This window comes from Cetorhinus maximus, chromosome 9 (assembly GCF_964194155.1).
Source record: "Cetorhinus maximus chromosome 9, sCetMax3.hap1.1, whole genome shotgun sequence".
Taxonomy (NCBI): domain Eukaryota; kingdom Metazoa; phylum Chordata; class Chondrichthyes; order Lamniformes; family Cetorhinidae; genus Cetorhinus; species Cetorhinus maximus.
This window is the reverse complement of record NC_135887.1, coordinates 92,726,310-92,753,540: the sequence shown is the minus strand read 5'-3', so window position 1 is coordinate 92,753,540 and position 27,231 is coordinate 92,726,310. Positions and strand designations below refer to the sequence as shown.

Here is a 27,231-nt window from a genome sequence, read left to right as displayed (position 1 = left end):
AGAATTTGAGTAGCTCAAATTCTTGGGATGAAATCCCAGTAAGTAAATCTCCTTATTCTCTCCCATCATCCAGAGTTCCTTTATCATTCATTCCGATTGTAGAAAATCCCACTAGTTCAAACTCATTGTAGCAAAAGTGACTAGCTTTAGTTCAGCAACTGCTCCTTTTAAAATCAGTCATTGTAGATAAGCAGTCTGAAAACTGACTGCAGTTCAAAACCTGGTATCAAGCTTATCTTAAAATGTTGCAAGTTTCCTCAGCCGGAGCCTTGAAAGGGGTATATCAAATTCGAACAACACCATTCAAATTGTTTGATTTCTCTATGACTAACAGAATTTTTAATTAAAAAATTTAATAGTGTGGTCAATTATTCAAAATCCAGAAAGTCTGGAAAATGATTTATTTTTCAGACTATAAAAAGAGCTGAAACAAAAACAGAATTACCTGGAAAAACTCAGCAGGTCTGGCAGCATCGGCGAAGAAGAAATCAGTTAACGTTTCGAGCCTTCATGGCCCTTCGGCAGAACTGAAGCATAAACTGGTTTAAGGTGGCGGGGGAGGGGGGCGGGGGGGGGGGGGGTGGGGTGGGAAAGAGAGACGTTGAGGGTGTGGTGATTGTGGAGATTCACAGACAAAAGGGTCAAAGAGGTGTTGAAGGTGGTGATATTTGTCTAAGAAAAGTGCTAATTAAGAATGGAAGACAGGATATTCAAAGTACAGCTCAAGTACAGCTGTACTTTGAATATCCTGTCTTCCATTCTTAATTAGCACTTTTCTTAGACAAATATCACCACCTTCAACACCTCTTTGACCCTTTTGTCTGTGAATCTCCACAATCACCACACCCTCAACGTCTCTCTTTCCCACCCCACCCCCCCCCCCCCCGCCCCCCTCCCCCGCCACCTTAAACCAGTTTATGCTTCAGTTCTGCCGAAGGGCCATGAAGGCTCGAAACGTTAACTGATTTCTTCTCCGCCGATGCTGCCAGACCTGCTGAGTTTTTCCAGGTAATTCTGTTTTTGTTTTGGATTTCCAGCATTCGCAGTAGCTTTTAGCTTTTTGTTTTTATAAAAAGAGCTGCTCTGTTTCAACCTGGGAGTCAGTTTGAGAAAAGGATCTGGTCAGTTTGAGAAGAAATCCATTTGAAGCTTTCAAGAGATATTTTAGGTTATGAAAAAATAGATTAGCTATGAAGTGATTGAAAATACTGATGCCCAAGCAAAGGTAAGCAGGGTGGAAAAGAGTGACAAATGTAATGCCTTATATTCTCTCCCTTTTTATGGAATTGCATTGCATTTGGTGCACTAAAATGTCACCAGGAAAGTAACAAATATGACACACAGTGTTATTCTACATTAAATCACTGAGTTTGCAATCACATGGGCTATGAAGCAAGAATTTGTGCCAGTTGGCAGTTTTAATGTGCAATTTATAACAATCTTAGTCATACAACTACTTTGCCAAAAATACTCTGTATGTGTATCATAATGTAGTTGCAATGTAGAAAGCCCAGCATTCTGCCACCAATAGGAATCTCATGGTCTTGTCATGGATCGATGAAATACTTTGTGATATGGATTTCAAAATAATCAGATTTTTAAAAAATTATAATTAAAATGGCAATTGTCACAACTGTAATAAATTGAGAAATGCAGTGTAGATTTTTAACTTGATAAATTACGTTTGAAATGTCTGGATAAATGGAATTTTATATTGAACAATCCAGTCTAATTTTTCAAAAAGAAAACAATACCTTTCCTTTAATTGTATGGGCTCCATTTCTACACGTGTGACCCTGGTTGTACATACTTAAAGCCACGTGACCCATATGCTTGCTATTGGTTTAGTTTGCCCATTATAATGAGCGAATGAGTGGAATATATTTTTTATTTTGTGTTTCTCCAGGAAATTAAGGCAGGGGATGTGAGAAGCAAAAAGAATATTTGGGAGAACAAAACTGATCCTTTCACCAAATCAGCACATGCTGGAAAGGTGAGTAAACCATTAATGTCACCTTGTCAGGAAGACTTTGTAAACAAAACCATAAGAAAGCTTAGAATGAGAATAGACCTTTCAATGCAACCTACATGTTGTCCATAGAAGATTACCTCAATCCTGTACCCATTCCCCACACCCCTCTCAGCATCCCTATACTCTCATCCAAGTAGCATGTGGGTCAACCAGATGTATTAATATTTCTGTTTTCCCTAATGGAAATGTAATGGTAAAGAGGATTAGACAGAACAATCCCAGTAACAACTAAAAAGATGGTAGCAATCAGATCTATACAGAAGAAGAGTTATGTATTTTATTTTAGCCTGGTACTGATTTATCGCATATATGCACATCCAATGACCATGCACAACAGCTTCAGTTACAGCTCAGTTAGTCCTAGGGATGAACATCTAAAAATTCAGCACCTGTTTTTGGCAACTTGAAGATAAATCTTGATCTGAAGTTACATTATCTTCAATTGGATTGGCTCTCAAAATCTGAAGCTTGGCTATTTTGAGACTGAACATATTTTTGTTTCAACTGTGCAAAGCAAAACTTCAGAAATCTCCTGCCCATCCCAGTCAGCTGATGTGCTTTTACTTTTGGCTCCTACTTAGTTACTGTATAAAAATAAGCAGATACACTATTTGCTGTGATGGGGGAACAGGTCTGCTCATTAAAGTATTTTTAATGGGACACAAGACATCCAGTACACATGGATAAAGAATACCACTTTTTTAAAAATATATTTTCATTTAAACTTGCTGACAAACATGAAAGTTTTTGAGTAGAAATGTGTCTTTGGCAGTGATGTGAAATGGGCATTATTGAATTTGGTCATCCATTATATACAGCACCTACTCTTCAGTTTCATTGACTGCAATGGAATTAAATATTAAGTGCTGCATTTATTAGGCAGCTTGTCTGCTATCACTGGTTCATTTCACCACCCATAATGATTTGTGTTCCCTGTAAAATATAGGTTTGGAAGATAAAAAGATTTCCAGTCAGAATGAATGGAGAAAGGAGATGTGGGAGAATGCTCCCAATTTAATATAGTTGCATGCATAAGAGAAGGAAATCTTAAGTTGACTCCCTGCATCTCTTGATACAGATGCATGAAGTGACAGGTTATGTCTTTGGGACACAAATAAAAGTTGTACTATTGTGTTGAAAGCTTTGCTCACTTGAGTGAAACCAGTGGCAACCACATAAACAAATGGCATCAGCTTGACTGTCCCAAGATCCAGAGTTAATACAATGGTAGAGTTCTCCAATAACAACTTAGGCTCATGTAACATCTTTAACATAAAATTCTACAGCTTGAAATTAGAATTTACACAATGAGATGAGTTAAAACTGGACCAAGGAACTGATGAAGGGTGAATAGAATATGAATGTGAACTAGCAAAGAAAAAATAAAAACAATGTAAAAGCTGATATAGGTATGTAAAAAGGGAACATTTGGCAAAGACAAATGTGGGCCCATTACAGGCAGGGTCAGGAGAATTTATAATGGGGAACAGAGAAATGGCAGAGAAGCTAAATGATTACTTTGTGTCTGTCTTCACTGAGGAAAATGCAATAAACCCCCAGAATTAGAGATCCAAGGAACTAGGGAGAATGAGGAACTGAAGGAAATTGCTATTAGTAAAAAGGTTGCATTAGAGAAATTAATGGGACCAAAGGTTGATAAATCCCCGGGACCTGATATTCTACATCCCAGAATGTTGAAAGAGGTATCCATGGAGATGGTGAATGTATTGGTGATTATCTTCCAAAATTCTATAAGTTCTGGAAGGGTTCCTACAGAATGAAAGGTAGCAAATGTCACCCTGCTATTTAAGAAGAGAGGGAGAGAGAAAACTGGGAACTATACAGACCTGTTGGACTGACATCAGTAGCAGGGAAAATGCTGGAACCTGTTATAAAGGATGTGATAAATGGACACTTAGATAACAATGATCTGATGGGGCATAGTCAACATGGATTTATGAACAGGAAATCATGTTTGACGAACCTGTTGGAGTTTTTTGAGGATGTTACTAACAGAATTGATAAAGGGGAGTGTACTTGGATTTTCAGAAGGCTTTTGACAAAGTCCCCCACAGGAGGTTGGTTAGCAAAATTAAAACATGTGGGATAGGAGGTAATATACTGGCTTGGATTAAGGATTGGCTAACAGGTAGAAAACAGAGTAGGAATAAACAAGTCATTCTCGCATTGGCAGGCTGTAACAGGTGGGGTACCACAAGGACCAATATTTGGGCCCTAGCTGTTCACAATAAATATCAATGATTTGGATGTCAGGGCCAAATGTAATATTTTTAATTTCACAGGTGACACAAAGTTAGGTGGGAATGTGTGTTGTGAGGATGATGCAAAGTGGCTTTAAGGGGATTTGGACAGACTTAGTGAGTAAGCAAGAACTTGGCAGATGGAATATAATGTGAAAAATGTGAGGTTGTCCACTTTGTGAGGAACAGGTATGCAGAGTATTTCTTAAATGGTGAGAGATTAGAAAGTGTAGATGTACAAAGGTATCTGAGTGGCCTTGTCATAAATCACTGAAAGCTAAACTTGCAGGTGCAGCAAGCAACCAGGAAGTCTAAAGGTATGTTAGCCTTGTCACAAGAGGATTTGAATACAGGAGTAGTGAACTCTTGCTTCGGTTGTATAGACTCTTGGCTAGACTGCACCTGGAGCACTGTGTGTGTAATTTTGTTCCCCTTAATTTAGGAAGGATATTATTGCCATAGAGGGAGTGCAGTGAAGGTTCACTAGACTTGTTTCTGGGATGGCGGGACTGTCTTATGAAGAGAGATTGGGGAAACTGGGCCTGTATTCTCCAGAGTTTCGAAAAATGGGAGGTGATCTCATTAAACCTACAAAATACTTGGAAGGGATAGAGAGGGTAGGTGCAGGTAAAATGTTTCCCTTGGTTGGGGAGTCTAGAACCAGGGGGCACAATTTCAAAATAAGGGGGAAGTCACTTAGGGCTGAGATGAGAAGAAATTCTTTTCCTCAGAGGGTTGTGAATCTTTGGAATTCTCTACCCCAGAGGGCTGTGGAAGCTCAGTCATTGAGTATGTTTAAAGCAGAGATTGACAGATTTCTAAATACCAATGAGATAAAGGGATATGGGGGTACTGTGAGAAAAAGGCATTAAAGTGGCTGATCAGCCATGATCATGTTGAATGGCAGAACAGGCTCAATGGCCTACTCCTGCTCTTATGTTCCTATAATTTCAGTCATAATATGTTGATAATATTGAGAACATTTTAACTAAGGCCAGGATTTTGCTATGATAATGATTAATAATTATAATAATATGTCAGCATTCACTGTCATTTCTCTGCTGAAACTGACAAAAACCTCGGCCTGAATTGCACGTTCACCGCCAGCGGGTTTTTTAGTGAGGGGGGAGCATGAAATTGAAGGAATGGGATTCCCGCCTGCCCGAACTCATAGTGATTTTACACTGGGCTGGGCAAGGCCTCTGACAGGACCACCCTTGCCTCAATTGAGGCGTGTAAATGGCCAATTCCTGCCCAGCCTCAAATCCTCCCGCCAGCCTAAAAATTACCTGGTGTGGGAGAAGCCTGAAAATAAACGGGCTTAGGCCTCAGGCAGGAAGCTGGAGTTGGGAGGGGGGGTGGGGTTGCCTCCATCAGAAGCCTCTCCTCCGATATTGGGTGCCACTCCCTTAAGGTCTGCTGGCCACTGGACCTCCTCCCTAACCCCCCTGGCCTCTCCCCGACACCACATTTCACCCCCTTTGCGCCCCCCCCCCCCCCCCCCTCCAACCCCAGGTCTTCCTACACTCCCTGCCCTGGGACCCTGTAGTAATTATAGTTTGGGGAAATGTAGGACTGTAGCCTTAAGAATAATCTTGTTGTAAGATCACATGATCTGTGTAAACCAATGTGTTAGGGCGGGCAACCTCTACAGGAGTGCTTTTGTTATGGAGTTTGATGCACACGTGTAGTTGCTGCTGCTGTCTTGTAAATAAAAGTTGAATGTTTCCACTAAGAAAAGTTGTCTGAAGATCAACTCTATAACAAACTGGTGACGAGGATAAATCAGATTCGGTGCTGTGCCTCACCGAGCGATTGTGAGTATCTAAGTTTGTTAAAAATAAAAGAAGACATACTCATCCGAAATGCCACAGTTTGGCAGAATCAATCCCTTTGAGCCAGTCACAGATGATTGGTCTCAATTATAGAACATCTTGCGTTTTTCTTTCAAGCAAACAAAATCACGGGGGAAGAAAAACGGAGAGCCAAGTATTTTTGGGAGCGAGACCTACAGTTTAATTCGAAGCTTGATGACCTGCAGTGCCCCAGATTTAAAGAATTAGTAGAAGTCGTTAAGGGACATTTTCAACCCAAGCCCTCGGTCACAATGCAGAGGTTCAGGTTCAATTCACGGAATAGAGCCCCGGGGAAGAAGATTGCTACCTACGTGACGAAATTAAAACAACTAATGGAATATTGTGATTTCGGTGAAACCCTGAATGACATGCTCAGGGATCATTTGGTATGTGGAATGCAGGAGGATACTAGTCAGCGAAGATTGCTGACTGAAGTGAATCTTGATTTTAAGAAAGCATTAGAAATAGCGCTGGTGATGGAAGGCCCTGTAAGGGATTCACAGGTGATTCAAGGGATGCAAAATGGCGCCGTTCTCCTAGTCGGATGGGAATAGTCAGCCGAAAGTGGCGGGAAATGCCAGGACTCCGCCGTGAAGTGGGAAGCAGCCCCCGCTAACCGAAAAATGAGAGGAAACAGCTTAGCAACTAAATCAAAAAATAATTTTCATTGACATGGAAACAATCAGTCTTCTAGCAATTGGAAACCTTAAAAAGTAGAATGTTATTTTTGTCACAGAAGTGGACACATCATGAGACAGTGCAAAGTGAGATTTAAACAGGCTTCCAAACAGCAAACAAAGTCCAATGAAGTCTATAGTGTAAAAGAGCTAGAAACAACCAATTCTGACATTTATTCATTATTCAACATGAAAATTGGGAAGAGCCAGTTATTCTGTTATGGCACAGTGGATGGTAAATGCTGAGTTGTTGAAATCCCAGAGGGAAACTTGAAACGGCTGCCACAACTATTTTACAATTTGTATTTATTTCTAGATGTGTGCCTTGAATTCTATAATAATACGAGCACCAAGTCTTATAGGCTTCTTACAAAACTAAATTAAAACTTTATTAATAAAAAAAATGATTTTAAGCATGTACATAGGTTTCTAAACTACCACTATGATAACTCTTACCTCCCCTAGTTAACCTAACTCCAGTTACACCTCCGTTAAAGCAACATTAAAACACACACAATTTAAAAGACCCAAGCAAAGTAACACAATACCCTGAACTATCAAATTCAAAGTGAGTTTCCTTCACTTCCGTTCATGTAGATAGAAGCTGGGGGCTTTTCACACGTGTTAGAATGCCTTCCTGTTACATATAACCTTATCTCCTTTATACAGGTTTCTCCATTTTTAATGTAAATCCCATTGTCTCAATATGTCTTTTCAACTCTACTTTTCTAATAAAATTGGTACTATGAAAGATTTTTGTCAGTAGGCGTTGGGAAAAATAAATACACTGGCTTCTTCTGGCTAAGTGTAATGTTTCACCACCTCTTTTGAAATTCAAATTATTCTGGTTTATCTAAAAATGCAAATTTTCCCTTTATAACTCACATTGTAAAACTTCAGTCATGTTTACCAATTTAACATTTCAAATCTAGCTTCTCTTCTGATACATCAAAGCCTTCAGACCAGCTAGCTTTAATTCAATTAACTTCTCTCTCTCTCTCTCTCTCTCTCTCTCTCTCTCTCTCTCTCACACACACACTACTCCTACCTCTCAAATTCCAATAACATTATGAAAATTATTATATTTTCATGAGACCCCCTCCTTACTAAAAAAATGAACTGTCATAATTTAAAAAGACGTCTTCATTTTCTTAATTCATTTTCTTACATTACCTCCTATACTTATTACACTATTACATTACCAACTGCATGCATTAACATAATATATATATACAAATCCTTGTTATCAACAGAAATCATTCCAGTCCAGTGTCCAGGTTTTAAATGTCCAATGTTCCCTTTAAGCTTTAAACTCTTGACAATGCATCTGCAATCAGGTTTTCTTGTCCTGTAGATTAAATGGTCGCAGTAATAAACTAATAGCCTTGCACTTCTGTCTCGAAATTTGTCCAGAAACTTTAAAGGATTGTGACTTGTATAAACAATTGTTCTGATGAATTGTTCGCAACGTAAGTTTCAAAATGCTGCAATGCTAACACGAGACCCAAAGTTTCCTTTTTGATCATTGAATATCTTCTCTGTTATACATTCAACTTTTGTGAAAAATACCCTATCGGATTTTAATCATCTTATAACAGTACGGCCCCAATGCCTATATCGCTTACGTCAATGGTCAACTTAGATTGCTTAGCATAATTAGGTACTGCCAAAACTGGTGTTGTAGTTTCTTCAAACTGTAAATTGCCTTCTGACGCTCTTGTGCCCATTGAAACTACTTGTTCTTTTTGTAATAGTTCAGTCAATGGAGCAACGACACTGCTAAAATTTGGTACACGTTTCCAGTAAAACCCACTCATGCCCAGAAATCTCAAAACTTCTCATTTTGTTGTAGGCACTGGGAAATCCATGATAGCCTTGACTTTCACAACTCACAGAGCCACCTTACCACGTCCAATGGTATGGCCTAGATATGTAGCTTATGCTTTTGCAAATTTACTTTTAGGCAAGTTCATCACCAAATTACCCTCTTGTAATTGACAAAACAATTCTTCCAGATTCTGTAAATGCTCCTCCCATGTCTGACTGAAAACTATCAAGTCATCAATATTAACAGCACAATTCTTCAGACCTGCATTACTTTGTTTGTCAGTCTTTGAAATGTTGCAGGTGCATTTTTCATACCAAATGGCATGACTTTAAACTGATATAGTCTATCTGGCATCACAAAAACCAATATCTCCTTTGCTTTCTCCGATAACGGTACTTGCCAATATCCTCTTAGCAAGTCAATCTTTGTGATAAATTTTGATTGTCCCACTTTCTCAATGTAATCTTCCAACCGAGATATAGGATATGAATCTGTTTTTATCATTGTATTCACCTTTCGGTTGTCCACACACAGTCTTTGTGTTTCATTTGGTTTTGGTACCAGCACAATAGGCGAACTCCGGTTACTGCAGCTAGACTCAATGATATCATTTTGAAACATGAATTTGATTTATTTCTGCATTCGTGAAAGCTTTGCCGGATTTAATCTACAAGGATGTTGCCTCATCGAAGATCAAATGCCTACACGTGCGTCATGTATAGCTAGTAAATACATAAATACAATCAATCATGCGCTGAGTAAAAGGTTCTTCAAATGCTGGAATTAGAAGTAAAAGTGCTGGCTTAATCACTGCTTGTGGTTTCCCTATCACCTGACATGTGTGACATGTTCTATAGAATTTGATTACATCCCTATGCAATCTAGGCCAATAAAATGATTTTGTATTTTTGCCTGTATCTTTATAATTCCTAAATATACCTCCATTGGAATTTCATGAGCTATCCTCAATCTCATTTCTATATCCAAATGGAATTACAATCTGATGCACCTCCCTCCAGCTTTCATTTACTGAAAAGCATGATAAGGCTGCCATTTTCTCATTAAAATATTACCCTTAAGGTAATAACATTCTGGAATACATTGTGCCTCTGTTTCTGAGTGAGCTGTCTGATATAACTGTTTTATTTGTGAATCCTTTTTCTGTAACTCCAACAACTGCCTTGAGTTAAACACATCAGCTGCATTGTCCTCTGTTCTTTCCTCCTGAACAATGTTGTCAAACACACTGCCAGCTAATTGGACTTCCACACTACCTCCCTGCCTTTGAACTTCCTCTTCTTCTTGTTTCAAGCTACAAGCCTGTGATTTTGTTATCTCACAATCTGGAAACAATCCAGGATGCTGTCTCTACAACACTTCTGTTGAAAGCACTTCTACAGGCTGCTCACCTACCATAGGCATCACCTACATTTGTACCCAGCTAAATCATTACTCAGAATAAACTGAACCCTTCAATGGGCAATTTTTCCAATACTCCAACAATCACTTCGCCTGTTTTCCACTTCTTAAATTTATCTTCCACAATGGAATAAGTTTAGCATCTTCATGAACCCCATTTATTATCACCTGTTCCTGCAATACTCCCTCTGAACAACAAATATCACTATCCCGCAACATTAAGGATTGGCTAGCCCCTGTGTCTCCTTAGGGCAGAATTTTCTGCCTGTCGGGCCAGCAGGCCCAACCCAATCTTCGGCGGGTGCGGAGCTAATCCCCGGCCGCGAAGCGGGCCGCACCGCCATTTTACGTGGGCGGGCCAATTAAGGCCCACCCAGCGTGACGTCTGGCAGGAAGCGCTATGCTCTTCCTGTGTGGGCAGGGTGGGAATCCCTAAAAGTGAGAATGCGCTCTTTTGCACTTGCGCACAAAGGAGCGCACAAAGGAGCGCACATCTCCCTGAGGTTAAGTGCAGCCTCAGGGAGATCGCCTGGACTTTGAAAAATATTAAAAATGGAAAAAAAATTCCCTTACATGTCCCCCTCATGTGACAATGTCACATGAGTTGGGACATGTTCATAATTAACATAATAACTTCATTAAAATTTTTAAAACCCTGCATGAAACATCATCCCGCTGCTGGATGATGTTTCATGTTTTCTCTATTTGCCACCAGGGCTCCTGGCCTGCTCGCCAACCTTAAGGTTGGACGGGCAGGTCCTTTTTAATTGTTTAAATGATCCTGTCAATGGCCTCAATTGGCCATTGACAGGTTGGCGGGCCCGCAGCTGATTTTGCTGCGCCCCCGCCTTCCTGAAAATTTTAATGGGGCGGGATGACGTCGGGGGTTCCGCCTGATGTCATCCCGTGTCATTTTACACGTCGGCGAGCAGGCCCCACCCCCTGCTCGCTGGCGGCAAAATTCTGCCCTTAGAATTTTAACATATTTACCTACTCCACCCTGTACATATGGAAAGACTTCCCCTTCACATACAAAACCATTAATCATTTCTGCAACCTGCTCCTCAGAACTCCCTTGCATAAATTGTGAACACATTCCCACTTCTTTGCTTATCACTGATTCTTCCTGTTTTACCCATACACAAACCAATGGTTTTTCCTGTGCCTGATCCTTGGAACCCAGAATACTTTTACTTCCAGAACTTTTCTGCACCCCAAGATTTTCCCTGCAATTTCCCACACACTGAGTTCCTGTGTCCAACTTTATTACGATGAAAACACCTCCATTTTCGAATGTCACTCCCAGCCCCAGCACCTTCCTTTTCATTCTAGAAAAAAAACTTTCTCCGAATTTCCACCTACTCCTCTTCCCTGACTACCCACCTTCCTTTTGCTTTCCCCCTTTCTATCCTTTCCTGACCTAAAAGTGTGACGAAGAAAAAGTTTAGCTCTATGAACTAACTCATAATCATCAGCTATCTCTGTTGCTTGTCTTACCTTTGTTATCCTCTGTTCCTCCACATGAGTTCTCACTACCAAAGGAATTGAATCTTTAAATTCTTCAAGAAGAATTACCTCTCTAAGATTGGCATATGTCACCTCTACCTTTAATGCCCATATCCACTGGTCAAAATTACTTTGTTTTACTCTTTCAAACTCAATATAAGTTTGCCCAGGCTGTTTTCTCACATTACTAAATTTCTGCCTATATGCTTCAGGAACCAACTTATATGCACTCAAAATAGCCTTTTTTTTACCACATCACACTTCTCCGACATTTCTTTAAACAATGAAGCATAAACCTCATGTGTTCTATCCACCAACCTGGATTGTAACAACAATGTCCAGTTTTCCTGTGGCTATTTAATCTGTTTACCTATCTTCTCAAATGAAATAAAAAATGCTTCAACAACTTTTTCCTTAAACTTTGGAAAAACTTGTACAAATTTAAACATCTCCCCACTGGGTTCTGATCTGGATATATAAGTCCTTCCTCACTTCCTTGTGTCTCTTTTTTAACCGCCAGCATTTTAAACTAGTATTCTCTGTCTGTCTCTCTTTTTCTCTTTCCTGCCTTTCTGCTTGTTCCCTTTGAAATGCCCTTTCTCTTTCCTTTTCTTTTTCTGCAGCCTCTAGCTCAAGTTTTTTTTTCATTTGCAACTGAATTTGAGCCCATTCCAATGAACCACCCCTTGGAGAACTCCGTGTCTCAGATATTCCTTCTGATTTCAAATGCTGTGCTATTCATTCAATTATGTCTGATTTCCTTGCCCCTGAGGATAACCCTAGTTGTAACGTTTCAGCCAATTCCTTTAACTTAACCTTATTTGTCTTTTGTCAACCAACCAAGTTATAACTTCAATTCCCAGGCAAGTCTTAGCAACTGCCAAAGCTGTATTGCAGTCTCACCACTTTTTTAAAAAAAACCTCACCCCAACTCCTGAATTCAAAATGCTTCTCATACTCATTACCTTAAGATTCACCAGTTCCAAATTAATCAAGAAATTTCAAATATATCCCAGAAAGAGCCCCCAATTTTGTTATTGCACAGCGGATGGTAAATGCTGACCTTTTCAAATCCCAGACAGAAACCTAAAACAACTGCCGCAACTATTTTACAATTTGTATTTATTTTGAGATGCATGCCTTGAATTCAGTAGTAATAAGGCCGCTGAGTGCTATAGGTTTCTTACAAAACTAATTTAAACCTTTGTGCTTAAAATCATCTTTTATTAATACATAGGTTTACAAATGACTACTATGATAACTCCTAGCTCCCCTATTTAATCTAACTCTGTTACACCTGCGTTAAGGCAACGGTAAAACACACAGATTTTAAAAGAAATAGGCAAAATAACACCATACCCTGAACAGTCGTGTTCAAAGTGAGTTTTCTTTACTTCAGTTCATGTAGACAGCAACTTGAGGCTTAGAGGCTGGAGGCTTTTCACACTTGTTAAATCTTAGAATGCCGTCCGTTCTCTTACACATAACCTCATCTCTTTTTTTCCCCTTTTTAATATAAATCCCATTGTTCCAGTATGTCTTTTCAACTCTACTTTTCTAATAATAAAATTGGTACGATGAAAGATTTTTATCAGTAAGCCTTGGGGAAAATAAACACACTGGCTTCTTCTGGCTGAGTGTAACATTTCACCACCACTTTTGAAATTCAATTTACTCTGGTTTATCTAAAAATGCAAATTTTCCCTTTACACCTCACATTCTAAACTTTAGCCATGTTTACCTATTTAACATTTTAAACCTAGCTTCTCTTCTGATACATAAATGCCTTCAGATCAGCTGTTTTAAATTCAATTAAGACCACACACACACACACACACAATATTCCTAGCTTATTCCAATAACATTATGAAAATTAGTATATTTTCTTGACAATTGTCACAGTGCAAGTGAATGGTAAACCGTTAAAAATGGAAGTAGACATGGGTGTTTCTACCACAGTATTGGAGAACACACTTTCAGATATTTAAATAAAGGTGATCAACAATTAAATTTGGAACAAACATCTGCCAAGTTGAAAATGTACACAGGCAAAAAAATCCAAGTAAAAGGTATCGCCAGAGCAACTGTTCATTGTAGACACTAATTGGCACAGCTACCAGTGATGGTAATAGAAGATGAAGGGCCAAATCTTCTGGGGTGTGATTGGTTGAAGGAGATTAAATTAAACTGGTCCGAAATCTTCCAGTTGCGACCAGGTGGACTACCAGAGCTGCTTAAAAAAAAAATGACACCATCTTCAAGGATGAACTAGGAAAAATCCAAGGGTTACAGGTCAAGATTTACATAAATCCAGAAGCAACTCCTCGCACTTTGAAAGTAAGACGGGTGCCATATGCCCTGAGAGAGAAGGTTGATGCTGAGCTGAACCAGCTAGCGAAACTGGGTATCATAAAAGCGGTTCAGTTCTCAGAGTGGACAGCACCCATAGCTCCTGTCCTTAAACCAGAGCAGACCATCCGGACCCGTGGGGACTATAAACTAACAATCAAAAGAGTAGCCAAACTGGACAGGTACCCTATTCCCAAGATTGAAGACCTCTAAGCCAAATTAGCAGGAGGGACAACATATACAAGGCTTGACATGAGTCATGCATATCAGCAACTGGAGCTGGATGATGCCTACCAGGAATTTGTGACCATAAGTACCCATAAAGGAATATACCAATATACACGTCTGCCCTTCGGTGTTTCCTCAGCCTGTACCATTTTTCAGAGGAGAGTTCACTACAGGAATTACCTCAGGTTGTGGTCTACCTGGACGATGTATTGCTAATTGGATTCACAGAAAAGGAACACTTGGCTAGCCTAGGGGAAGTCCTGAAACGATTTTTAGAAGCAGGAGTGCGCCTGAAGAAAGAAAAATGCACTTTTCAAGCAAATTATGTCATTTATTTGGGCCACAGGTTGGATGCCCAAGGTTTATACCTGGTTAAAGAGAAGGTTAAAGCAATAAGAGAGGTACTTGCACCCAAGAACACCTCTGAACTTAAATCAGTTTTAGGGATGATAAATTATTATGGGTGATTTCTACCAAATTTATCCACACTCTGGCCCCTCTACATTCATTGCTAAGAAAAAGTGTTAGTTTTGGGCAGCACCCCAAAAAGAAGCCTTTATGAAAGTAAAATACCCTTCCAATTTGTTCGTGCATTATGACCAGACTAAGGAATCGGTGCTGACCTGCAGTGCGTCTCCCTATGGTGTGGGAGCGGTACTATCTCACAAAATGGACGACGGTACAGAGAGGCCGATAGGCTATGCATCCAGGACACTTACCACAGCTGAAAAAGGATATTCTCAGATCGAGAAGGAAAGTCTGTTGATTATTTTTGGTGTAAAAAAAAATTCCACCAATACGTGCACGGGCAACATTTCACAATAGTATCAGACCACAAACTACTTTTGGGTCTGTTTAGTGAGGAAAAGGCTATACCTCCCATAGCCTCTGCAAGAATACAAAGTTGGGCCCTAATTTTGGCAGCATATGAATACACCTTTGTACATAGACCAGGGATTCATAAAACAAATGCCGATGCCCTAAGTCGCCTTCTTTTGCAAGAGAGTGATGAACATGTCCTAATTCCACAGGAGCTCATATTAGTGGTGAATATTATGAATTTTCTAGATTCCTCACTAGTCTGTGCCAGGCTGATAAGAAACTGGACGAATCGTGATCCAGTCCTGTCTCGAGTGAGAGGCATGGTTGGTCCCAGGAGCCAGCCTCTGATGAATTGAAGCCATTTTTCAATGAAACACGAGATGAGCAGTCAAGATGGTACTCTTTTATGGGATGTATGGGTAGTAGTTCCTTCACAAGGAAGGTAACCACTTTTAGCCGAGTTACACAGTGCCGACTCAGGGATCTCCTGAATGAAGACCACAGCACGCAGTTATCTCTGGTAGCCGGGGATGGATGGCGACATTGAAAATGTGGTAAAACACTGTGTGCAATGTCAGCAGCTGCTACTAAAGCTTGCCGGTGGCAGCCCCATTACCCCCATGGGAGTGGCCTGGTAGACCCTGGGTGCGATTGCACGTTAACTACATCGGTCCTTTCCTTGGAACCATTTTTCTACTGATTTATAGATGCTCATTCCAAGTGGTTAGACGTTTATGAGGTAAAGTCGCCAATGTCAGGCCCTACCATAGGAAAACTACGCCAGAGCTTCAGCATCCACGGATTGCCAGATGTAATCATCTCTGACAATGGCACTGCATTTATGAGCGCTGAGTTCCAATGATTTATCAGCCTCAATGGTATCAACTACATGAAGACTGCACCATACTACCCATCATCAAACGGACTGGTGGGAAGGGCAGTACAAACTTTTAAGGCGGGAATGAAAAAGTTAACATGATTCATTGGAGACCAAACTTGCACGCTTTCTATTTTACTACAGAACAAGCCCCCCACACTATGACAGGAGCAACACCTGCAGAATTACTGATGAGGCACCGTCTTTGCACAAGACAAAGCCGAATACTTCCCAATTTGGAGGGGAAGGTGGAGAAAAATCAAGGGAACCAAAAAGTGACTCATGATTTGCATAGTCGTGAGCAACACTTTACTGTTGGGGCAGCAGTATATGTGAAAAATTTCGGTGGAGGACTGAAGTGGTTACCTGGCAGAGTAGGTTCTATGACCAAACCATTGCCGTACCACGTGGAAGTGGAGGGCTGGATCATCCATAAACATGTGGATCATTTAAGAAAAAGAGAGATACCCCAACAAAATGATGTTCCACTTGTAACCATTACTGAACTAGTGGTTCCTGTTGAAGTTTCTCAACCAAGGACAGAGATACCCGATACAAAAATAAAAATACCTGGAAAAACTCAGCAGGTCTGGCAGCATCTGCGGAGAGGAACACAGTTAACGTCTCGTGTCCGTATGACTCTTCAACAGAACTAAGTAAAAATAGAAAAGAGGTGAAATATAAGCTGGTTTAAGGGGGTGATGGGACAGGTAGAGCTGGATAGAGGGCCAGTGATAGGTGGAAATAGCCAAAAGATGTCATAGACAAAAGGACAAAGAAGTTTTGAAGGTGGTGATATTATCTAAGGAATGTGCTAATTAAGGGTAGAAAGCAGGACAAGCAAGGTACAGATAGCCCTAGTGGGGGTGGGGTGGGGTGAAGGGAAGGGATCGAAATAGGCTAACAGGTAGAGATAAAACAATGGATGGAAATATATTTAAAAATAATGGAAATAGATGGGAAAAGAAAAATTTATATAAATTATTGGAAAAAAAAGGGGGGGGGGGATCGGAAAGGGGGTGGGGATGGAGGAGAGAGTTCATGATCTAAAATTGTTGAACTCAATATTCAGTCCGGAAGGCTGTAAAGTGCCTAGTTGGAAGATGAGGTGCTGTTCCTCCAGTTTGTGTTGAGCTTCACTGGAACAATGCAGCAGGCCAAGGACGGACATGTGGGCATGAGAGCAGGGTGGAGTGTTGAAATGGCAAGCAACAGGGAGGTCTGGGTCATGCTTGCGGACAGACCGAAGGTGTTCTGCAAAGCGGTCGCCCAGTCTGTGTTTGGTCCCTCCAATGTAGAGGAAACCGCATTGGGAGCAACGAATGCAGTAGACTAAATTGAGGGAAGTGCAAGTGAAATGCTGCTTCATTTGAAAGGAGTGTTTGGGCCCTTGGACGGTGAGGAGAGGGGAAGTAAAGGGGCAGGTGTTGCACCTTCTGTGGTTGCATGGGAAGGTGCCGTGAGAAGGGGTTGAGGAGTAGGGGGTGATGGAGGAGTGGACCAGGGTGTCACGGAGGGAATGCAACTGTTCTGATGATGCCACTTTCAAAAACAGTTCCTCTGACATGTCTTCCTTCTTCGTTAACCGAGGTTTTCCACCCATGGTGGTTGACAGGGCCCTCAACCGTGTCCGGCCCATCTCCCTCAACCGTGTCCGGCCCATCTCCCGCGCATCCGCCCTCACACCTTTCTCTCCCTCCCAGAAACATGATAGGGTCCCTCTTGTCCTCACTTATCACCCCACCAGCCTCCGCATTCAAAGGATCATCCTCCGCCATTTCCGCCAACTCCAGCATGATGCCACCACCAAACACATCTTCCCTTCACCCCCCCCCCGGCGGCATTCCACAGGGATCGTTCCCTCCGGGACACCCTGGTCCACTCCTCCATCACCCCCTACACCTCAACATGATCTGTGTAAACCAATGTATTAGCAGGGCGGAGAACCTCTATAGGAGAGTGCTTTTATTATGGAGCTTGATGCACACGTGTAGTTGCTGCTGCTGTCTTGTTAAAAAAGTTGGCCAGCAGCTCTCTAAGGCACAACTTCCTCCTGAGTAAGGGGTGGAAGTCCCACTTGCAACAAACTGACACTCATTGAAGCGTGAAATGGCTGCGGGGCTCTCAGTCAATGGGGATGTATTCCTCGCTGATTCTTTGGATGGCAGGAAGAGAAAGCCTGCCAGCTGAAAAATTCAGGCCTGGGTGTCCGCAAATGAGTACAATAATGTGGAAAACCAGACTAGGTTCCTCCATGGGTTGTGCTATAGAGGTTCCCACAGAGTGCAATCGCGATTGCAATCATCATTTGGCAAAAACATATACTTTTATGCTGTTAGTGTCACTGTAACTTTTTCAAAGGCTATTTCAATTTGCTGAATAACGTGGTGAGGTGGTGGCATAGTGGTTTTGTCATTGGGCTAGTAATCCAGAGACCCAGGGTAATGCTCTGCAGACCCGGGCTCAAATCTCACCATGGCAGATGGTGGTTGAAATTTGAATCCAATAAAAATCTGGAATTATAAGTCTAATAATGACCATGAAACCATTGTCAATTGTCAGGAAAAGCCCATCTGGTTCACTACTGCCCTTTTTAAAAAAAAAAGTCCTCGTATTTTTAAAAATATAATTTGTTATATGTTTTTTAAAAATTATTTTAATTTCTATCTTAATCCAATCTTAGTCTTGTATTTCGCTATCTGAAAATTTAAAAATGAAGGAATTAAGTGCTTTTAATTTCTTGGTATGCTCTGTGGGAATACTTCAATGTGATTGGCCCCTTACTTGCCTGCTAACATCACTGCTGCACATCCCCTGGACTTGGCAGCAGGTTTAAACTGTTGTTGGGGAAGGGGAAAACCACACCATAAGAGTTTGCAGATCTTTGTGGGCAGCTTTCTCAGAGGTCAGCAGCAAGCGCCCTTGCTTTGGCATTGACTGCAAAATCCAGGCCTATATTTCTGCAAGATATCAACTAAGCTGAGTTTACTTTCATGTAACTGTCTACAATAAGTAGTCCAAACTAAAATAATCTTGATTTCTCGTTTGTTTTAGAATCATCCCTCTGGTACAAGGTACAAGTTTGTGATAACTGGCCATGGCAAGTACGAGAAGGTTGCCATTACTGATGACGAGCATGGTACCAATGGAAATAGTCAATCAAGTGAGTTCCATCCATTTTTGATGTCGGGAAACAAATGCGTGATTAGCTGTGGGCAGGGCTTTAAAACAATAACATGAAGTGATGACCAAGTTAACTTACGATCAGGTCAAAACGTTAAGGCAGCGACAGCTAGCCTGAGGTAATCTTAATACAGCTGCCATGCTGGCCTATTTGTTTAGGAGTTGAACTAAACGGATGGGCTAATTCTTATCTGTGTCGGGCGGGCTGGGTGGGAGCGGATGGGGACGGGCACGGAGCCGCTCGCTGCCCACGATCAGCTGCGCACTGCCGTTCTACGTAGGCGGGCCAATTAAGGCTCGTCCAGCGTAATATGCGGCCAGTAGCGCTCAGCACTACCTGTGTGGGCTGCGGTGGGGGGGGGGGGGGGGGGGGGGGGAGAGTCAGGGGCTGCACTCTTTCGTGCATGTGCATGAAAAAGCGCAGCGATCTCCCTGAGGCACGGAGCTGCCTTAGGGAGATTAAGTTGATAATGAAGCTTCTCAATAAATGACCTAAAATTATTTATAAATATGTCCCCTCGTGACAGTGTCACATGAGCTGGGACATGTTTGTGCATTTTGCAAAAAATATTTAATTATTTTATTAACCCTTCAGGAAACCTCATCCTGCCCGTGGATGAGGTTTCCTGGAAAACCACGAAGGCCGCTTGGGCGCTTCGCCTGCCCACCAACCATAAAGTGGTGTTAATGACGTTAATGACTCCGCCGCATGCCCACCCAACGCAAGATAGAAATGACGCATGATGACATTGGGGCTGAAGCCCCCATGTCATCTTGCATTATTTTACATGTCAGCATGTTGGGCCCATCCCTGCACGCCAACGGCAATATTCTAGGAGCATAAAGCAATGTAAATTGATGCAGAGGGATCCTAGATCGCTCTTCATTTTAAATACTTCAAATATTTTCAGAGAGCTTTCTGCTGATTTTAAGATTTGTTTGTCTATGAATTCCAATTTGTGTAGCTGGAGAGCAGCTTAGAGCTGGCAATAGACCTTTGGTTTGCTGACCCATGTCACTATACTGGTACTTGTCTTAAAGTGGTAATTGTAATATAATAGTCCTCAAGATCCTCTTTAAATTCCTTTGTCCAAAGCTCAGGAATCCTATCTTGGCCTCAAGGATTTGGAGTGAAAGGAGTTGGTGGAGTAATGGTCGTCTTTTCCTAGGTGTCTTTAATGTGATTTGTAAATTTGCCTGGTGTAATGTTTACAGTAAGTGCCAGTGACATCTTGAGCCCTATTTCAATGTTGCACCAATCACCGTCTTAATTATTTGAAAGGCTGTCTGATTTTGAAGTCTTTGATCCACCTTTAGTGGATGTGAGGGAAATTGGGGTTGTGGTGGTATTGGTTAGTTCAGTTGACTAGATGGCTAGAGTTTGATGCAGAATGATGCCAATGGTGAGGGTTCAATTCTTATAGCAACTGAGGTAGTTCTTGGGGCCTATTTGCTTGCCTTGCTCCATGTGATATCACAGGGATAAGCCATGATTAGCAAGCTTCAGACAATGAGGACACTATATGAAGAGAGAGAGAGAGAAAGACCCATTTTATAATATCCAACTGTTCCTTAGACACTTGGCCAAATGTAAAGCAGAAATGTGCCTCTGGGGACATTGCCTGAACAAAGAGTCACTGTGGAACAAATCCCTCTGACTTTAGTTTGTCATATTTGTCATTTGGAATGTGGACTATAGCTTTAAAGAAATGCATGCTATAAGATTTAAAAGTAGTTATTTTTCATCAGTTGAATGTTTGTGGAGTTATTAACTTGACATGCTAATGCTATTGGTATGATGGGTCAGGTATGTTATGTGGTAATCAACCCTATGTATAGATTAGTGCTATCTGGAGCACATTTCCTTCATATCCAATTATAGATTTGTGTTGGTAAAATATTTTTAGCTATAATTTTCTGTTACTCTTCCTGCCTTCCAATTACATTGATTTCAACTTAACTCTTTAGGAGTAATGGATTTTAATCAATGTCATTTTGAAGATATTAAATAAAAGGTATGGCTCACTGAACATTATATATCAGTTTATTTCTGTGCTGCTCACAGGCCAGCCTTTCAGATCTCCTTCAATAACATGCGTCCTTAGTATACCAAAACCAAACAAGAAAACAAAACATCTAGCTGTGGTTTCCACCTCCTGATAGTTCTCCAGTGATTTCTGCCGCAAAGGATGAACATGTGGACATCAAGTGAAGATAAGATCAAAGCCTAAGTTGAATTTCAGTTTCAGCAAGGCTGTATCCACCGTGTAATGGGGAGATTCAGATCTGGCTTGCTTTGGTCTGTTACTTAAACGATTTCCATATGCTCTGCTCAAAGGCAGGTCCTTGGGCTCATTGTCTGCTGCTGCTCCATTCAAAGCCATTTTTCTTGGCAGTTTTTGTCAGCGGTGGTTCACCATATCTTTCCACTCTCAGGCTCAGGGTGAGGAGGCAGGTCCCAAGTCTACCCCAGCTGCAATGGGAATTGAACCCATGCTGTTGGCATTATTCAAAACCACATGCTTGCCATCCAGCCAATTGATCTAACTGGCTCCCATTTAACTGACTATTGAAGTATTTTTTTATGCTGCGCACAGTGTGCTACTTATATATTGGACACCTTGCATTATTTTCCTCTATATTTTTGACTTCTGATTGTTGCAATACAAGTTACGAGATAATCAGGTTGATGTGGAGAGGGGGTTTGACCTTTTAGAATAGTCCCTTCATGAATTGGATGAGAATGAACAATTCACCAGAGTGAGCGTGCGAGCTGGTTCACCAACTTTTCAACTTACAGCTTGTAGGTCTGCTTTCCTGCACGTATTCCATGTGTGGAGAGCCCGAACTAATGAAGGTGAGTGTCCTGTCTGGGAAGATTCAATCAAGGTAGCCCTCCACATAACCAGCCCAGTGTGCTTAATCCACAGTGCGAACATAGCCTTGAATGTGCAGAATCAGAAAATTGATGTGTAAATGTATTTGTGCTATGCTTAGAATTGTGTGCCATGACTTTGTAAAACAGGACAATGAGCTGACTCAATGCCCCACTACCACTCTGGGTTCTTGGCATAAATAAATCCAAACTGACAGGATGAAAGTTTCCTCTCCCTGGGCTATAAAAATTCTACATGAAAGGCTAGTGGGAGAAATGGAAATATCTCGCTCGTGTAGATTGGATTCAATGTACCTTCAGTCCTCTTCACATCTCTCCCCACTTTCATAAGTCTCTTGCAAACTTAACCTTGTCAATCATGCATTTGGTCATCTCCCTTAAATGAATTAATTGGGAGAGATAGTGGCGTCGTGGTAATGTTACTGATTGTAACCCAGAGGCCCAGGTTAATGCTATGGAGCTAAGTGTTCAGATCCCACCCAGCAGCAGGTGGAATTTAAATTCAGTTAATTACACCTAATTGAAAGCTAGTTTCAGTAATGGTGACCATAAAACTATCGTTGATTCTGGATCACCAACATCCATTGGGGAAAGAAATCTGCCGTCCTTACCTGGTCAGGCCAACATGAGACTCCAGGTCCACAACAATGTGGCTGACTCTTAAGTGCTCTCAAGGGCTATTCGGGTTGGGCAATAAATGTTGGATTGCAAATCTCACATCCCATGAAAAAATATAAAAAAACAATGCTCACAGAATGTACAAAATCATGAAATGCCAGATTTTCTGCCCTTGAGTCTCAATCTGAAGTTGAGTGACTATTGCGCAGCACTGAATTCCCTGACATTACCAAATACAAAATTAGAATTCTCACAATGCAGTATAACCTGCTCAGGGCCATTTCAAGTTTTCATAGTCCTGGCCGTAAAAAGAAAAAAAAATGCCTGCATTTAGAAATGGGCTATAAGGTCCTTTTGTGTGCTTGTTTTGGTGTCCTGCTATAACTTTCCTGTTTTCATTGTAGTAACTGTCAGTATTTTTCATCAAGACCATAGATTGGTTAGGGGGAGGAGGGAGAGGCATTTTAATTTGAGTAAGTACAACAACTTGCGTTAGAAATAGCACCTAAAATGTAGAAAAGTGCTCCATAGCACTTTACAGAAGCATAAGGAAAACGCTGTAAAAAGTCATGAAGACCTGCTATGTTTGGCTTGTTAGGGTAATGGATCCTGTGGAGCTAACACTGTTGTACCTTTCATGCATCTGATTGTCAAATTCTGTCAAAGTTCAGTTCCACCTAGGAACTGAGTCCCACGCAGTTTGAAGTCTTCCATTTTGTCTGAGGAGCAGAATCAATAAGAGTGCTGAGTCCTAACTCTCATTTGGATAGTTTTAAATAAAGCTTTATATGTGTTATATTTACAAATGAAAAGAACTGAGCAGATTTTTGTTCATTTTGTTTATAATTTTAATAACTAGAATAAAAACTCAACTAAACTGTATATTTCACACCAGAAAAATAAAAGTCCTTTACAACATTGTAGTCAAGTTCTCTTTATATATTTGTCATTCTGCATTGTCATTGAACCTGTGTGTGATGACATCACTCTGAGATACGCGATAGTCCAATCCCAAGCAACAAGTGTTCAGTTAGCCTACTAGTTCTCCCGACTAAGGGTGTTTCAAAATTTCTGTCTTATTAATGAGTAACCTGGACGCTTTAAAATTTTCGACCAATTTCACCACTGGGAACCACAGAAAAAAATACTTTGGAATATCTTGTAATAGATCTGCTTAACAATGCATCATACTTATAGTTTTATTTCTTTAACAAATGTAGAGTAAGTTTGTTATTGGAAAACTAGCTTCTTCGTAACTATGGGCAGAATCCGCCAATGTGTAAAATGACATGCGGTGACATTGGGCGTGTGTGCCGACGTCACCACGCGTCATTCCGACCTTCAGTTCAGCGGGCGCGCACCAGAGTCGGCTGCGCGCCCTCCGAACTGTCAAAGTCCTGTTAAGGCCATTAATTAACTAATTAAAGTGATTGTCAGGGCTGCCTATCCATCCTTAAAGTTGGTGGGCAGGCGAAGAACCCAGGCGGCCTTCGCATTTTTCATGAAACCTCATCCGTGGGTGTTTATTAATTAAATAAAATGTTTTATGAAAATTCATAAACATGTCCCAGCTCATATGACAATGTCATATGAGGGGACATGTCTGAGTAATTTTATTTTCTATTTTTTCCAATGTTTTTATTATTAAATGAATCTCCCTGAGGCAACTCCATGCCTCTGAGATTTCTGCGCTCTTTCGCGCGCATGCAATTCTCCCTCCTCCCTCCGTCCACACAGGTAGCACTGAGCGCTTCCGGGTACGCGTCACACTGCGGGGGCCTTAATTGTCCCATAAAATGGCAGCACGCAGGCGGCGATCGGCTCCCCGCTCCTGATCGGTCCACCTAACAGGGAGAAAATTCCCCCTTATGTCTACTTTGCAGGCCGTTTTGATATAGAGGGGGGGATGTCTTCAAGTAACAATGGGTGAGGTTTACATGGTACACCAACTTCAAATCTCATGGCCAAAAATCAGGATGACTTTGTTTAGAGAGCCAAAGTAACACTTCAATTGTCCCATCAACCAGACCATGATTTCTGTTCTGGCAATACCAATTCTCAAAAAACAGCCCATCAAAATGATAGCCATGAACAATCAGATAATCTACTATTATAGTGGCAATTGATTAAATGACTAGCAAGATCTACACTTCTTTTGTTGGCGAATAATCAGAGATTATCTCTTGGGAGAGTTTCTTTCTCCTTTTTGCAGTTTTCAGATGTTGCTAGCACAAAGGAAGATGGTTGTGGTTGTTGAAGGTCAGTCATCTCAGCTCCAGGACATCACTGCAGGAGTTCCTCAGGGTGGTGTCCTCAGCCCAACCATCTTCAGCTGCTTCATCAATGACCTTCCTTCCATCATAAGGTCAGAAGTGGGGATGTTTGCTGATGATTGCACAATGTTCAGCACCATTTGGGATTCCTCAGAAACTGAAGCAGTCCATGTCCAAATGTATCAAGACCTGCACAATATCCAGGCTTGGGCTGACAAGTGGCAAGTAACATTCACACCACACAACTGCCAGGCAATGACAATCTCCAACAAGAGAGAATCTAACCATTGCCCCTTGATCTCCAATGGCATTACCATCACTGAATCCCCTGTTATCAAAATCCTGGGGGTTACCATTGACCAGAAACTGAACTGGACTAGCCATATAAATACTGTGGCTACAAGAGTAGGTCAGAGGTTAGGAATCAAGCGACAAGTAATTCACCACCTGACTCCCTAAAGCCTGTCTACCATCTACAAGGCACAAGTCAGTCGTGTGATGGAATAATCCCCACATGCCTGGATGAGTGCAGCTCCCACAACACTCAAGAAACTTGACACCATCCAGGACAAAGCAGCCCCTTGATTAGCACCACATCTACAAACATTCACTCCCTCCACCACTAATGCACAGCAGCAGCAGCAGTGTGTACCATCTACAAGATGCACTGCAGGAATTCACCAAGCAACCTTAGACAGCACCTTCCAAACCCATGACCACTACCATCAAGAAGTCTAGAAGCAGATAGATGGGAACACCACCACCTGGAAGTTCCCCTCCAAGTCACTCACCATCCTGACTTGGAAATATATCGCCGTTCCTTTACTGTTGCTGGGTCAAAATCCTGGAACTCCCTACCTAATAGCACTGTGGGTGTACCTACACCACCTGGACTGCAGTGGTTCAAGAAGGCAGCTCACCACCACCTTCTCAAGGGCAACTAGGGATGGGCAATAAATGTTGGCCAAGCCAGCGAAGCCCACTCCCGTGAATGAATAAAAAAAACTTTGAAAAATGTTATGCACTTGTGCAGAGATATTTTGTTGGTCTGAAGTTAGCTTTAAGCCAATTTTGTGCACATGTTAGGACAAAACCATTGACAGACTCAAGACACCTCTAATTAACCTTTGGCATACACTCTTTCAGAAGTTAACATAGTAAAATTACAAGAAAATAATTCCACATTGTGACAAAAATAAAACAATTCATGAGTAAAGAATTACCTAGGAAAGTTTGTCCTGGAGACAATATAGAATAATGGTTACCTGAGAGTGATCACAACAGTTTTAACATGCAAATACGCTGCCCATGAAATTAGTTGCACCACAACCATGGGCCCTCCTCCAGGGAAAATATATTTCTAATTCACATTGAAGCCAAGCTCCCAATTTAAAACAGTTTTGATGCTTTTGTGTAATGTAAAATGGTAATGGAGAAGTTTTAGATGGTTTACATCTCCCAGACTCTGGACCATGCACACAGGAGATCAAAATTTGCAGATGATACGAACGATTGGAAATGTTAACTGTGGTGGGGATAGTCTTGAACTTGAAAAGGACATAGACATGTTGGTGGATTGGGCAGACAAGTGGCAGATGGAGTTCAATGCAGAGAAGTGTGAGGTGATTCGTTTTGGCAGGAAAGATATGGTGAGACAGTATAAAATAAAGGGAGAGCCTCTAAAGGGGTGCAGGAACAGAGGGACCTTGGTGTATAGATACATAGGTCATTGAAGACGTCAGGGCATGTTGAGAGAGCAGTTAATAAAACATGTAGTGTCTTAGGTTTTATTAATAGGGGTATTGAGTACAAGAGTAAGGGGGTCATGTTGAACTTGTATAAGACACTAGTTAGGTCTCATCTGGAGTACTGCATCCAGTTCTGGGTGCCATACTTGAGGAAGGATGTGAGGCATTGGAGAAAGTATGGAGGAGATTCACAAGAATGATTCCAGGGATAAAGACCTGTAGCTGTGAGGATAGATTGGAGAGGTTGGGACTGTTTTCCCTGGAGAAAAGAAGACTAAGAGGAGACTTGATAGAGGTATTCAAGGTCCTGAGGGGTATGGACAGGGTAAACAGTGAGAAACTGTTCCCACTCAGAACATCAAGAACTAGAGGGCATAGACTCAAAATAAGGAGTAAATGTGATGTGAGGAATTTTTTTTTCACCTAGAGGGTGGTCGGAGTCTGGAACAAACTCCCTGAAAGAGTGGTGGAGGCAGTTTCAATCAAGGTGTTCAAAAGGGAATTGGATTCCTACCTGGAAAGTGAGAATGTGCAAGATTACGGGGATAAGGCAGGGGAGTGGGATGAGGTGGAATGCGCTTTCAGAGAGCCAGTGCAGACTCAATTGGTTGAATGGCCTCCTTCTGCATTGTAAAGATACTGTGGTACTGTGAAATGC

At 41.4% G+C, this 27,231-nt stretch overlaps 1 protein-coding gene across 3 annotated transcripts in view; it reads left to right on the top strand.

Annotated features, from left to right (window-relative positions):
• Positions 1-27,231, top strand: part of lsp1a (lymphocyte specific protein 1 a) — a 371,560-nt gene that overhangs the window by 327,254 nt on the left and 17,075 nt on the right. For all 3 annotated transcript variants that reach the window (XM_078549109.1, XM_078549110.1, XM_078549108.1), the window contains 2 exons: positions 1,907-1,993; positions 18,910-19,018. In XM_078549109.1, coding sequence (XP_078405235.1) covers positions 1,907-1,993; positions 18,910-19,018 — 196 coding nt within the window. The remainder of the gene's footprint in view (positions 1-1,906; positions 1,994-18,909; positions 19,019-27,231) is intronic.